General features: G+C 34.1%; 1 protein-coding gene across 1 annotated transcript in view; it reads right to left on the bottom strand.

Annotated features, from left to right (window-relative positions):
* LOC148945461 (choline O-acetyltransferase-like) overlaps positions 1–15,431 on the bottom strand; it is a 44,948-nt gene extending 29,517 nt beyond the window's left edge. The window contains exons 1-2 of the mRNA XM_089099051.1: positions 15,347–15,431; positions 12,652–12,871 (exon numbers count right to left, since the gene is read on the bottom strand). Of these exons, the coding sequence (XP_088955177.1) occupies positions 12,652–12,871; positions 15,347–15,431 (305 nt within the window). The remainder of the gene's footprint in view (positions 1–12,651; positions 12,872–15,346) is intronic.
* Positions 15,432–15,888: the final 457 nt, after the last annotated feature.

The following is a 15,888-nucleotide window of genomic DNA, read 5'->3' as shown; positions in this document are numbered from 1 at the left end:
GAATGTTTGTTAGTTTTAAGCAAAAATTGCTACTTCTGACAGAAAAGTTGTTATCACAATCAAAAAATGTTACATCTAAGAAAAAAATTGGTATCTTTGGTAGAAAACTTGCTAGTTCGAACAGAAAAAGTGTTATCAGTGAGGAAAAATATTATTTCCAAGATAAATTTGTGTTTGTTCAGTAAAAGTATGTTAGTATTAAGGTAAAAAATCATTACTTTGATGAGAATGTTTGTTAGTGTTAAGCAAAAATTGCTACTTCTGACAGAAAAGTTGTTATCACAATAAAAAAATGTTACTTCTAAGAAACAATTTGGTATCTTTGCTAGAAAACTTGCTAGTTCGAACAGAAAAAGTGTCATCATTGACGAAAAATATTATTTCTAAGAGAAATTTGTGTGTGTTCAGTAAAAGTATGTTAGTATTAGGGTAAAATGTTGTTACTTTGATGAGAATATTTGTTAGTGTTAAGCAAACCTTGCTACTTCTGACAGAAAAGTTGTTATCACAAACCAAAAATATTACTTCTATGAAACAATTTGGTATCTTTGCTAGAAAACTTGCTAGTTCGAACAGAAAAAGTGTTATCACTGACGAAAAATATTATTTCTAAGAGAAATGTGTGTGTTTTCAGTAAATGTATGTTATTATTAAGTTAAAATTTTGTTATTTTGATGAGAAGGTTTTTTAGTGGTAAGCAAAACTTGCTACTTCTGACAGTAAAGATTTTATAACAATCATAAAATGGTACGTCTACGAAAAAATTTGGTATCTTTGGTAGAAAACTTGCTAGTTCGAACAGAAAAAGTGTTATCACTGACGAAAAATATTATTTCTAAGAGAAATTTCTGTGTGTTTCAGTCAAAGTATGTCAGTCATTAAAGTAATGATATCATTACTTTGATGAGAATGTTTGTTAGTGTTAAGCAAAACTTGCTACTTCTGATAGAAAAGTTGTTATCACAATCAAAAAATATTACTTCCATGAAAATATTTGGTATCTTTGGTAAAATACTTGCTAGTTCGAACAGAAAAAGTGTTATCACTGACGAAAAATATTATTTCTAAGAAAAATTTATGTTTGTTCAGTAAAAGTATGTTAGTATTAAAGTAAAATATCATTACTTTGATGAGAAGGTTTGTTAGTGTTAAGCAAAACTTGCTACTTCTGACAGAAAAGTTGTTATCACAATCAAAAAATCTCACTTCTAAGAAAAAATTTGGTATCTTTGCTAGAAAACTTGCTAGGTCGAACAGAAAAAGTGTTATCAGTGATGAAAAATATTATTTCCAAGACAAATTTGCGTGTGTTCAGTAAAAGTATGTTAGTATTAAAGTAAAATATCGTTACTTTGATGAGAATGTTTGTTAGTGTTAAGCAAAACTTGCTACTTCTGACAGAAAAGTTGTTATCACAATCAAAAAATGTTACTTCTAAGAAAAAAAGTTGGTGTTTTTGATAGAAAACTTGATAGTTCGAACAGAAAAAGTGTTATCACTGACGAAAAATATTATTTCTAAGAAAAATTTGCGTGTGTTCAGTAAAAGTATGTTAGCATTAAAGTAAAATATCGTTACTTTGATGAGAATGTTTGTTAGTGTTAAGCAAAACTTGCTACTTCTGACAGAAAAGTTGTTATCACAATCAAAAAATGTTACTTCTAAGAAAAAATTTGCATCTTTGGTAGAAAACTTGCTAGTTCGAACAGAAAAAGTGTTATCATTGATGAAAAATATTATTTCTAAGAGAAATTTGTGTGTGTTCAGTAAAAGTATGTTAGTATTAAAGTAAAATATCATTACTTTGATGAGTAGGTTTGTTAGTGATAAGCAAAACTTGCTACTTCTGACAGAAAAGTTGTTATCACAATCAAAAAATGTTACTTCTATGAAAATATTTGGTTTCTTTGGTAGAAAACTTGCTAGTTCAAACAGAAAAGGGTTATCAGTGATGAAAAATATTATTTCTAAGAGAAATTTTTGTTTGTTGGTCTTTTGGGTGTGTCGGGGGGCCTTTGGGGGCATTTGGGCTCGGTGCCCTTTGGCGGGCATTGTAGGGACCAGGGGGCCTTTGGGGGGCATGGGGTCTTTGGGGACCGGGGGGTTCCTTCGGGTTGGGGTTTGGTCGTCGGGGTCCTTTGGGGTTGGGCTAGGGGACCTCAAAACATTGTTCAAATGGAACTTGTATATTATAACGACCATAGAGTTTCACCCAAGTGTTCCCTGATATGCTGAATCGGAAAGTGTGATTTCAGAGAAATTCTTTAATCTTTTAGAGTTAACTTATCATTTAGGGTTCTCTAACGTGTTGAACCTGAAAGTGTGTTTCCAGACATGCTGAATCTGAAACTGTGTTCCCTGACATGCTGAATCTGAAAGTGTGATTTCAGAATTTTTTTTTAACCTTTTAGGATTAACTTACCTTTAAAGTGGTGAGTATTTAGGGTTGGGTTCCTTCGGTTTGGGGTATGGGCGTCGGGGTCCTTTGGGGTTGGGCTAGGGGACCTCAAAACATTGTTCAAATGGAACTTGTATATTATAACGACCATAGAGTTTCACCCAAGTGTTCCTTGACATGCTGAATCTGAAAGTGTGATTTCAGAGAAATTCTTTAATCTTTTAGAGTTAACTTATCATTTAGGGTTCGCTAACATGTTGAACCTGAAAGTATGTTCGCAGAAATGCTGAATATGAAAGTGTGTTCCCTGACATGATGAATCTGAAGGTGTGATTTCAGAATTTTTTTTTAACCTTTTAGGATTAACTTACCTTTATAGTGGTGAGTATTTAGGGTTCTCCAACATTCTGAACTTGAAAGTGTGTACCCTGGCATGTTTAACCTTAAATTATAATTTTCATGGCGATTAATTATTATAAAGAATAAAAACGGCTGAGGCTTAAAATATTTATTGCCTAAACATATTTAAAAACATTTGAAAAAATACATAATGACATATTTAAAAAAAAAATACATAATGACATATTTAAAAAAAGGGCTTAATCCATTTGATATGCGGAAGAGCAAGTTTAGGTCTTTGGATATCTGATGCATTTTTCCTTGTCAGGCATCTTTTCCGGTATCCATTGAGCGAAATATCTAACTTCATCTTCTGGGTCATGTACTGAATACAGGTATTTTTCACATTTGAAGTCTTCTAAATTGAATAATGCTATGTTTTTATCACATATTTCTAGTGAGAGTCTATCAGTTGGCACGTTTCCCTTAACATATACAGCTTGCACACCGAAAAAACTGCATATTTTCTGAATTTCCTCTTGTACATGTTTTATTTCATAACCATTTTCATTACGTGGTCTTATGATTTTAACGTAAAAGCCGTTTCGATTTATAAAATTTAATGTTGGACTCCATCTTTTTTTCTCGTACTTATACATATTGTATCTGATGTTCCATTTATAGCAATGAATTTCACGTCGTTGATTGTCTAGGAGTAAGAAAGCTGCTTCGAAAATAATGCCAGTTGAGGAATATTTCAGACTAATATATTCTGTGTCAATCACACCAAACATTATCTGAAAAAGGGCTTAAATTAAATAAATATGTAATGTTTCTGAAACTCTAACAAATACAGCTCACTTTCTTAGAATAAATCATAAGTCGCATCCTTTTTTGAATCTGAGAAAGATGAATTACGGCTCACTGAGCCGTTCAAAATTCAGCCTATAAAAGTCGGCCTAGTTTGTTTCTAAGCTGTTTGAAGAAAATCTCCTTAATACTAAACGATGAAAATGTGAATATTTAGTCTGTACTTATTTAACCAAACATCGAAGCATTGATCTAAGCTATGGTTCTTTTTCAGTTATCCAATAAATAAAAACAAGTTTTTTTCTAACTGAAAGTAAGGAGCACCATTAAAATTTAAAACGAACAGAAATTATTCCGTATATGAATGGGGGCTAAATAAAAGTTCAAATAAGGAATAATTCCCCCTTTTTACAGAAGGAAAATTAGTACCCCCATCCCTCCACTAACCATAATAACTTGTCTAGAAAAGCATTTATCTCATTTCAGTAAAGTAAAAAAATTTCGTGAAATATACTAGTCGCATCCTTTTTTGAACCTGAGAAAGATGAATTACGGCTCACTGAGCCGTTCAAAATTCAGCCTATAAAAGTCGGCCTAGTTTGTTTCTAAGCTGTTTGAAGAATTTCTGATTTTTAGGCGTTTCTGTTCTTTTCTGGTTTTAATCTGCATTGAGCATGCCTCGTTTGATGCATTTAAAGTATTAGCGGTATTTTTTTTATCTTTCCTTATCCTTTTTCGGTGGCTGGTATTTACCCCACCCCCAGAAAAAACAGCCCGAGGCCAATAATCCCCACGGAAAATATCCCTGAGAAAAGACATGGAAAAATACCCCCTCCCCCCCCCGAAAGATATCGCATCCTTTTGAATCTGAGAAAAGATGAATTACGGCTCACTGAGCCGTTCAAAAGTCTGCCTATAAAAGTCGGCCTAGTTTGTTTCTAAGCTGTTTGAAGAAAATCCCTCCTAATACTAAACGTTGAAAATATGAATATTTAGTCAAACATCGAAGCATTGATCAAAGCTATGGTTCTTTTTCAGTTATCCAATAAATAAAAACATGTTTTTAGTCGCATCTATTTGAATCTGTGAAATCTTTGGAAACTAAACTGCTAACGCTAACGAACAGGAAGTGCTTTAAAAAAGGGTCAGAGCTAATTATAGGCCTCGCGCTGGAGCCTTGTGTCAAGACCAGAGCGGTTAATAACAACAGGGACGGATGTCTCAGTTAGAGAAATGATTAAAATAGAGAAAAGTCTAAATTTATCAAAAAGATAATTATTTCTTTTTGCGAGAATTTTGTTTGTAAAACAATGGGGAATGGGTTAGTTTTTGAGGGTAAAAAGAACATATTTTATGTTTTCTATCGAGTAGAAAGATTGCATAGTGATGTTTGTACTAGAGTGGGAGAGGGGAGGGGATTTACCTGAATATACTGGAGGGTGACCAATGAAAATAATTTTATTTTGAAATTAAAAAATGAAAATGTATTAAATCAGAACTTACATTGCTAATTGTGGCTGTCAAGGCTTCAAAAGAGTTAAATTTATCCATTCTTGTGTCCTCAACTATTTCACAATACTTTCTGATAATTTAATAACATTACTAGCACGTTATATACGAAACCTCAAGGGTGAACTGTTATGTAACAGGGAAAACCATATGTAACCAGCCCTCTGATTGGTTGAAAAGGGGGATGTAACCGACTCGCTGATCGGCTGAGAAGGAAACACGTGATCTAACTGTTTCCTATTTCTGGAAACTCTTAACATTCGCCTCGAGCATGCACATGTCCAAAACAACAACAAATGCTGTTTTCTATTTCTGGACACCTTGACATTTGCTGAGAGCATGCACTTGGCCAAAACAATAACAACAACAAATGCTGTTTCCTATTTCTGGACACCTTGACGTTCACTGAGCGTGCACTTGCCCAAAACAACAACAACAACGAATACTGTTTCCTATTTCCGGACACCTTGACATTCGCCTCGGGCGTGCACTTACAACAACAACAGCAAATAAATCGACCTTGGAAAAAGAGGTAATTGACCCCATTAACCACGTGTTCTCCCTAGGGACTCCATGCCCTTATTTGGTGTACTGACAGAGTTAGACTAAATTGTAGGTGGCAGCAGGGGTGCGTGACACGATCAATAGGGGCATCTCTACTATTGGTTACGAATTGTTAAAGGAAAAAAAACAGCTAAAACTTAATAAAACAATTAAAGATATAAAAAAGATTCAAGGGGATATTTAAAAGACAAGGAATGGAAGGGACCAAACCAACGAATACAAAGCATGGGCATCGCCAGCATCAATTGATAAGAGGGAGGAAAGTATCGACATGTTTTGTTTATTTTTTCCGTAATGTAGGGGCTTTTTTTTTTTTTTGTATTTGGAGGTACAACAGCGAACGGAAGACAAGGTAGGAACAGGCGAAGAAATGGCCCGGTTAGGGTGGAATTTGGAAGGAGAGTGTCTTTTCGGAAGAATGTGTGGCGTACGAGGGTTGGTTGTTGCGTTAAAAAAAAAAAGAAACAGAGGCACAACAAACCTCTCCTGTACTCAAGCGTTACGAACCTAACTTTTTTTTAAGGTAAGATTATTTGACTTTAATTTCTTCGACAATTATTAGCAGGGCTCTTTTTTGGACAGATTCAGCGTTATATAACTCTTCCCTGGAAATGCCCTGGTGTCGTAGACAAGCATATTTGAGATGAAGGTGGACAAACAAAGCATAAATCCTTAAAGAATGGGAACAGAGAATGCCAAATTTGTTCAGAAGCTTAAGGAAGGAGATAGATGCATTAGCATTATGGATAATAGTTTTTAACATGGACATTCTAATTTTAATTAGAATAAATTGCAATACAAAGGAATTACAAAACTTAAAGGAGAACATGGCAATTTCAGGAGGAATTAAGAAATCTGGTTGGAGTTTAAAGGAAACAAATTGGCATTTCAAGGATTGACAAGCTCGAGGTATCTTGTGCAATGTTATTGCTGATGCTCATAGGGTATCTCATTAACTTTATAGAGCAGGTTTCAACGATCACAAAGTCATCGACCAATTTCCATCAAACACCCTAAATAGGGATTTTTGGCAAATTTTGTCTCCTTCAAATGGATTTTCCAGTAGAAAGGTAGGTGCAAGTGACTCTGTATATGGTATGAAGATTTACAGAGTTGACCAAAAGTATTACACCTAAAAATGATAGATATGTAAAAATATTAATCTATGGCTGTACAGATTAACCCAAAAACGAACGAAAATTAAAATGAATATTTAAATTAAACTTAATACGAACAGAAAATACCGCAAATAAGTGTTGGGTGATCACCAGCTTAATCCTCATAAGGTCAGGATGTCATTTGGGCTTCAGTTACGGATGAAAAAGAGAATATAAACCGTATTCTTTTAATTGCATCATTAATAGAACTAATATTGTCTAGACTTGAAAGTTATATTTTTTATATATAAAATATGTTAAACATTCATTCTGGATTAATTAGTTTGATATGCAGTAAATTTTAATCAACATATTTTGTCTGTTAAATTTATTCCTATAAAAATTTGTAGGAAAAAAATCGATGATCATTTAATAATTGCCAATTCAAAAGAATTTTTGGCAAATTGAATTTTTTGATGTCTATTAAATTTGTAGGAATAAAACAATCGGTGATCATTTAATAATTTGCCAATTCAAAAGAATTTTTCGGCAAATTGATTTGGCAAATTGAATTTTTGATGCCTATTAAATTTGTAGGAAAAGACCAATCGGTGATCATTTAATAATTTTCCAATTCAAGATATGGCATCGAGAAACTGATGAAAATGCTTTAAAAATTCCTAATTTTCAGTTTAAAATCTACATTTAGGCATTTTATATTTTTTTAAATGAAATGGAATTGGGAAGAAACATTTTCAAAAAAAAGTTCTTATGTAATAGTAAAATTAGACTTAAATTTGGAGAATTTTCTTTTTTGGTGACCTTGCTCATCATTGTGATTTGCCTCTTTTGTTCTGCAGATGTTTTGCCAAATAAAAACACGCCCACTCTTTTTTGTAGAAGCTCTTACAAATTCTATATAAAAAGTGCCTTGATTAATTTTATGATTCTCTATTTTGTTTTTCATTGTTGATGATGTTATCAAGCAGTTCGTGGTAGTAAACTGTAAATAAGGAGTGACCCGGCTCAATAGTAACCAAAACTCTGAAAAACACAATTTTGATATCAATAGATATCAAACAGTATATGTGACCGGAATATCTGGTATTTTTGTGAATTTCTATACACTGTCTATTAAAAAGGATTTTATCCCTATTTTGAACTTTCATTTTATCGTCAAGGTAGTGTGGTCTCCGAAATTATCTACATAAAAATTTTACTTAAGAAAAGACTAGGTTCAAGAGTCAAGCAAAACGGAGGAGCGAAGGATCACCTTGTTGAAAAAGTCAGAGAATCTGCTGTGCACTAACCTTATGATATGGGTTGATCCTCAAGGGTAAGAAATGTTCGGCATTTTCAAACTGTTCGTGGTAACGAACTGTAAGTGAGGAGCGACCCGGCTCAATAGTAACCGAAACTCTAAAAAACGAAAATTAGCACATTTTGATACCAATAGATACATCAAAAGAATCAGATTTTTATGTTGATTTCAAATATATAATTTTCATCAAGTTTAGTCATACCCATTGAAAGTTAGGTGCGTGAGAAAATTTCCCTGGTTTTGAAAAAAGGGGGAAACACCCCCTAAAAGTCATAGAACCTAAATGAAAATAACACCATCAGGTTCAGCATATCAGATAATCCTACTGTAGAGGTTTCAAGCTCCTATATGCAAAAATATGGAATTTCGTATTTTTGCCAGAAAAAAGATCACGGATGCATGTTTATTTGTTTTTTTGTTGTTTTTTTTCTACAGGGGTGGTCGTATCGACCCAGTGGTCCTAGAATATCGCAGGAGGGCTCATTAGAACGGAAATTAAAAGTTCTAGTGTAGTTTTTAAGTGAACATAAATGGAGGACAACCAGCCCCCTCCCGCGCTCATTTTTTCCCATAGTCACCCAATCAAAATTTTGATATTGCTATTTTGTTCAGCATGGTCAAAAAATATAATAACTATGTCTTTGAGGATGACTTAATCCCCCACAGTCCCCTGGGGAGAGGCTGCAAGTTATGAAGCTAGCCCAATGTTTACATATAGTGTTGGTTATTGGGAGGTATACAGACGTTTTTAGGGGGAATTTTTCTGGTAGTGTGGAAGAGGATGGGCCGGGCTTACGTGGGAGGATCTTTCCATGGCGAAAGTTTCCATGGGAGAAAAGACATTGCCATGAAGAGGGCACCGGATTTCCCCGCATTATTTAAAAAACGATCAGAAATTAAATAAAAAACAAGTTTTTCAACTGAAAGTAAGGAGCAGTATCCAAACTTAAAACGAACAGAAATTATTACGTATATTATTGGGTTTGCCCCCTAGTCAATACCTCGCTCTTTATGTTAAAGTTTCTTTAGTAGTTTCATAAGAGCTATTTATTTTAATTAACGGTCTTTGTGATTAAGGGGTCATTTTTAAAGAATTGGAACAAAATTTGAAGTTTAGTGTGAAGAACTAGGTACTGACTAGGGGGCGAATCCCCCTAATATACGAATTAAAAATATATATTTGTTAATAATAATAATAAATAATAATATGAATATAGAAGTTCGTTACGTAAGCTAATTCGTAAGTTATGTATATTTATTACTAATAAAAACGTTCGTAAATAAAATTAAACAACTTTCGAGAAAACCATTTAACCAAAAAAAAAGTAAAATTAATATGCAAATTTTGTGTTAATTATTCATGTACGGTAAGCCAAAATAAAAAACTGCATTAATCCAAAAACGTTCAGAAGTTAAATAAAAAAAAAACAATTATTTCTAACTGAAAGTAAGGATCGACATTAAAAATTAAAACGAACAGAAATTATCCGTAAATGAAGGGGGCTGTACCCTTCTGAACGCCTCGCTCCATACGCTAAAGTTTGACACTTTCTCACAACTCTGTTTTTTTTTTAATAACAACTTTAGCGTAAAGAGCGAGGTGTTGAGGAGGGGACAGCCCCTTTCATATACGGAATAATTTATGTTCGTTTTAAGTTTTAATGTCGCTTCTTACTTTCAGCTAAAAAAAAAATTGTTTTTTTTTATTTAATATATCAAAAGAATCGGCTTATTATGCTGATTTCAAATATATCAATTTCATTTAGTCTAGTCTTAACCATCAAAGGCAACGAGATTGAGAAAATTTGCCTGATTTTCCAAAAAAGGGAGAAAACATTCCCTATAAATCATAGAATCTTATGGAAATCTAACCATCAGATTTAGCGTATCAAAGAACCCTACTGTAGAGGTTTCAAAATCCTATCTTCCCTAATGTAGAATTTTGCATTTTTTTTTGCCTGAAGAAAGATCACGGATGCGTGTTTATTGTATTTTCTTATTATCGTTATTATTCCCAGGGGTTATTGTTTCTACCCAGTGGTCCTCAAATATCTGTAGAGGGCTCATTCAAACGGAAATTTAAATTTTTAGTGCCCTTATAAAGTTACAAAATGATGGGGGCGGGTTGCAAGGCTCCCTACCCCGCCCGTTTTTTCTCATATCCTCCGTTCAAACTTCTGAGATAGCCATTAGTTCAGCATAGTTGAAAAGCCAAATACCTATGGCTTTGGAGATATCATGACCCCCACAGCCCCGGGGAAAGGTCTTCAAGTTATAAAAGTTGCCCATTATTTTACGTATAGTATTTGTTATTGGGAAGTATGTATACATTTTTCGGGGGGTGCACGAATTTTCTGCTGGGAGGATTTTCCACGGGGAGAACTTTCCATTTAGAGGGAAGCTTCCAGGGGGTGAATTTTCAAGGTAAATTTTTTGATAATTGCCAGAAATCCTCAACAACATTCTTCTTATGTCTTGCTTTCTCTTTGCCGACTCGATTTTACGCGTAGAGATGTTAAGGGCAATTGTCCCGGGTAAATTTTTACTGGGATTGAATTTTCTAGAGAATATATCCGTGAGGTGGAGCGATATTTTTGTGGAGATGGGGTCAGATTTCCTGGCATTTATTTCAAGAAACAATCAGAAATTAAATAAAAAAAGCAATTTTTTCAACTGAAAGTAAGGAGTAGCAATAAAACTTAAAACAAACAGAAATTATTAAGTATATGAGGGGGTTGCTCCTCCTCAACACCTCTCTCTTTACACTAAAGTTTGAATTTTGTCCCAATTCGTTAAGAACGACTCCTGAAAATTAATTAGAACAATAAGAAGCTTTTTTTAAGTACTAAAAGGCTTTAGCGTAAAGAGCGAGGTGTTGAAGAGGATATGCCCCCTTATATACGTAATAATTCCTGTTCATTTTAATTTTTAATGTTGCTCCTTACTTTCAGTGGAAAAACTTTTTTTTTACTTAATGACAAAGAAAACATTGTTGCAAGCACAAATAATGTTCCACAAACCATAAATGACGCTCTAGCCTTTATAAGTGGTATTTTTATCCTTTTTAAAGTTGATGTGATTATTTCTTATTATTTCTATTTGCTTTAGGTTTCATTTATTCATTCATAGTAATTTCGGTGCATTTTATGGTTTGACTTATAACTTGACTTTTTCATTTCCTGTTTTAAGTTTTAAAATGTCGCCCTTTGATTTTCTTTACAAAAATTCCAAACATTCTATTGGTCCACATTCCTTAAGTGACATCTTTCCAATGCTCATGATCTTTGACAGTTTTATTATAAAAAATGGATTTAAATGTTTTTTTTTAATCCAGAATACACGTATTTCAAAATTTTAACCCCCCCTCCCCTATAACCAATCGTATGTCTTTAACTTTAACGTCGAACCCTTAGAAACAAAAGCACTTTCAATATTTTTTTTTAGTCGTATATCGTATTATGTACTTCCTTTACTATTCTTCCCGTAAATTATTTTCGAAAGATGTCATTAACAGACACAGGAAATGAAAAGAGATTAATGCTGCTTAATTATGAGGTCTGCTTTGAAAATAGGTTCCCTAGCTTGTAAGAGATGCATATCCTTTTACTTAGTGATAACCAAAATGTATGCAATTATGTTGAGGATAAGAAAAGGAAGAGAAATACCATTATGGTCAGGATTAGCTTATATTTAACCTATACTTCGTCTCGTTGAAAATTCGAGCCTAGGTAGGAGTATGCTTACAATCATAAGGGTCATAAAATTACATTTGACGTAAAAAAAAAATTATGAAAATAATGATACAGATATTAAATAACTGAAATTTGTTGAAAAAGAGTTTAACTGAGCCAAGCAATGATTTTATAACCAATGATCGAGTAAGATTTTCGTAGTAAGCCGGTTACTAGGGGGAATCTAAGGTGAATTGATCATGTTATATAGCCCCTGATCACTGTTTTCACAAGAAAAACAACCTCTATTACTCTCCCTCAGTTCTTTAATCTTTATTACCATCTTCACCTTCACTTCCGGTACTTTCAGGTTTATTTCCCCCGCAATTAGAAGTATGAAAACTCAAAATTTCGACCACCTTCTTAACCACTAAGGTCATCATCACCTCCATTACAACTTCTCTCCTACGACCTTTATAATCACCATTCCCATCATTTTCTCGTCTAAACCGCAATCAACTCCAATACCTTTTACACGACTTGGAACAAACTTTCACGTTCCCCGCTGTCACTACCATCACCTTCTTATTGATCAAATTATTGCAAACCGATCAAGAAGATGAGTAATCATTAGTAGCTAACCTTTTAGTAGTAACATTAGTAGTAACATTAGTAGCTAATGTTACTATAGATCAAATGTAAAGTAGGTTGCAAATGTATCTGCAGCTTCGGTTGTAAATGTAATCGTGCCACAAGCCATCTTCCCACCCAAACAAGCGACCTTTATCTCAATTTAAAACATATTTTACAGCAAGACGATCATTATTAACGCCATCACCATTACCACTGGGGCTTAGAGGCAGCATAGTATTCGAAAATCAGATGCTTCAGACTTTAGCGGGCCAAAATCTTTCGAAAGCTGAGGGCGATATAAAAACTAACCTATAATAGGTAAGTTGCAATACGACTTGGATAAATACATCCGGGCTAATGGAATACTTTTTCACCAGTTCTTTCCCATATCCTTCATATGTGTGTATTAGCACATCCAGGTTTTCCATCTGCCTAGAATAACAAAGAGCAAAAATTGACTGAATACGTAATGGAAGAAAGCATATCATTTCCCACTGAGTACGTTTTGAAGCGAGTGAGCTAACACTTCCTACAAATAAACTGCATTATTAATAGTTAACATGTACATAAAAATTTGTTCGGAAAAAATTTTTGAAAAGGAATGGGTTTGGAACAACAAAAATAAAGCCAAATATAAGGAAAGCATAAGAAACTACGAGGAAAGCCATGACGGGTTCAAAAAACGTAGTAAATACTGTTCTTTTTAGGATCGGAGGTAAATCGGCTTAGTCCCTTCGGAAACACTGATTTACGAAGAGGAAATACCTCCCACTCATCTTTAATCACGTTGTTAATCCATCTGCACACCCGAAGTGTTTTTATCAAAAATTTTTCCCCAAAGGATATAGATGAAGACATGGCGCTCCCCCGATTACGTTCAATTTGATTGTTTATTCATCTACACGCACAAAATAGCTTAATAGTGTTTTTTGCCAATTATTCAACTTTTTAAACGCAAATATAGTCTTAAAGTTTCATTTTTTTTACACAAAACATATAATGTTGGGCGTAATATCGAGATTGGGAGTCTGGTACTCTATCATCTCGGCTAACTAGGCTTTTTTTTTTTTTTTAGTTTTACACCTCTGGTGTATGGCTAAATACAAAGAAATCGGTTTCATATGAAATTTTTTTTTCTAGGGCTAGAGACACTCACCAGCTCTATTAAATAAACAATCATGAAAATTTTAACATTCCCAGGATTAGGATATGGATTCCCTATCTTTTGTGTAATTCTGATTAATGTCCTAGCCAAGTGGATTCGTGCACTGGGCTTAGGATTCTTGATCCGAGAGGACGAGGGTTCGAATCCTAGTGTAATCAATTATTCGGTTTAGGACGGGGGTAAGTGGCGTGACTCTGTAAGCTCAGCCAGAGTCAACCCAGCTTTAAATGGGTACCTGGAGAAATCAGGGGAAGATAAACAGGAAGGGTCTGCGAAAGCACAGGATGGTTGGCCCCCAGCCCCCCATTTCACTTCCTGGCTGAAGGGCCACCAAACGGAGATCAGCACCGTCGGTAGGGACTGTAAAAGTCCAAGGTCGTATTACTTACCTTTACCGGATAAATGGGTAAAAATAATTAAAAGAATAAAAATAAATTAGAAACCATCACTATACAAAGTAAATATATTCAAACTTTTTACAGCAGTGAACGGTGAGTGAAGAGACCTTGAGACAACCCTTGAGACATGAAGCTCTAAGACATTGAAGTTTGAAAATAATGTCCAAAATATCTAATTTGTATCACTATTCCAAATAGTTCAAGTTCACTACATTTCAAGCAACACATTTAATCTTGATAGGAAATTTTTCACAAAGGAAAAACATGTGTAGCACTGCTTACCTGATTTCTCTCCGCTGGTCACAATTGCTGCGTTGGGGTTTATGCTGCTTAACTATACCTATTTATTTTTTTTTTATGGGTGCTTGGGTCCAAATAAAACCATTAAATCGAAAAATTTTATATGGTATCAGCAGTTATAGATATGAGCTAACCAACAATTACCTGAAATGCTGAAAATCTTACTTAAGAAAAAACTAAGTTCAAGAGTCAAGCAAAACTGAGGAGTGAAGGTCCCTTTGTTGAGAAGTAAGAAAATCTGCTATGCACCTACCTTATGATACGGGTTGATCCTCAAGGGTAAGAAATGTTCATCATTTTAACTAACAGAATTATAACTAATAGTTAAAATTATTTATTATTTTATTTTATTTATTATTATTTATTATTATTATTATTATTTATTATTATTATTTATTATTTTATTATTATTTATTATTATTATTATTTATATTTAAATAGTTATTATTATTTTAATAGTAATTAAAATGTACTTCTATTATTAGAATTAATTAATAAAAAAAATTCATTGTGTGCTTAAAAATCTTCAGAGAGAGTGTTGTCCTTTGAATAAAAAGTCTTCTCACCTTAGGTTTTTAAATGCATGACGGAAGAGACACTGAAAATGCTGAGTCAGATGGTGGAAATCAATAGAAAATTCTGAGTGGCAAATCCTAAACTTTGAAAAACCCCTGTGATTTAGTGACAAGTTTCATAGTTATCCAAGCTGTCATAATTTGCTGCCCAAATGAGACAGCCCAATACAACTCAAAGTATCTGAATAGAAATATATCAAGGACGAAGTATATGCTGTGCCGAACAAATTATCCGCCTCATAAGAAAGTAGAGGGCTAATTTTCTAGTGGTACCTATTCTCTCCAACGCATATGTTGTGTTAACTCCTGAGACGTGGTGTCCACGTCTGTGGACATCCCCGTAAAATGTTTTTTTTTTGCAGAGGCCTTGCCATCTAGCAAAGATTTCTTTCTTTCAACGTGCTTTTTGGACCTTAAATGACATCTTTGATTTTTTTCAAAAATTTTCTGCGACTTTTAGTGGTGTTTTTACAAATTGGAAAAGGCTAATAAAAGGAGATGAAAACAAGCAAAGATAAGAAAAAAAGAAAGTGGTGAGAAAGAGTTGTGATAAAAATCAGGTGTACTCTCTTGATTGTAGACAGTGCTTAGATAGTTTGAAAAAAAGTTAGTTTGATAAGTGCCATCGTTTGGAACTTGTAAAACCTCCATGTCCACGTCTGTAGACATGCAGTTCCAATAGAGTAAAAACCTAGGGTTGATTTTTCGTAGTTCTAATATCGATTCTAATGTGGATAGCAGAGGCCAGTTATTGTTTTTTTTTACTAAATTGGCCGCAACCTATGAGTTTTAAGCTTACTGAACCTGTTCCTTCACTGCAGTTTCCCTTGATGACGCCCTTCGAATGCTCGATGAGAGTGATCTTGACTTCTCTGATTTAGATGATGATGAGGAATGGATCGAAAGCCACTCTTTGTCGTCTCCAGACTCTGATGTTGAACCATCTGTTGCAGCCATTCCGTCATCAAGCAGTTATGCTGGTCTTCCAGATGTTGAAAGTGAAGAATCTGATGATGACGTAACCTTAGAAACCCTTGCCAAACGCTTGAAGACTGATAAAGTAGCAGCAATCTTGTCCCGGAGGAAGTCTCGACGGTTCGATCATCAT

This window comes from Artemia sp. Qi Xiang Cuo, chromosome 13 (assembly GCF_049724085.1).
Source record: "Artemia sp. Qi Xiang Cuo chromosome 13, ASM4972408v1, whole genome shotgun sequence".
Classification (NCBI taxonomy): Eukaryota; Metazoa; Arthropoda; class Branchiopoda; order Anostraca; family Artemiidae; genus Artemia; species Artemia sp. Qi Xiang Cuo.
This window is presented reverse-complemented; position numbering and strand designations above follow the sequence as displayed.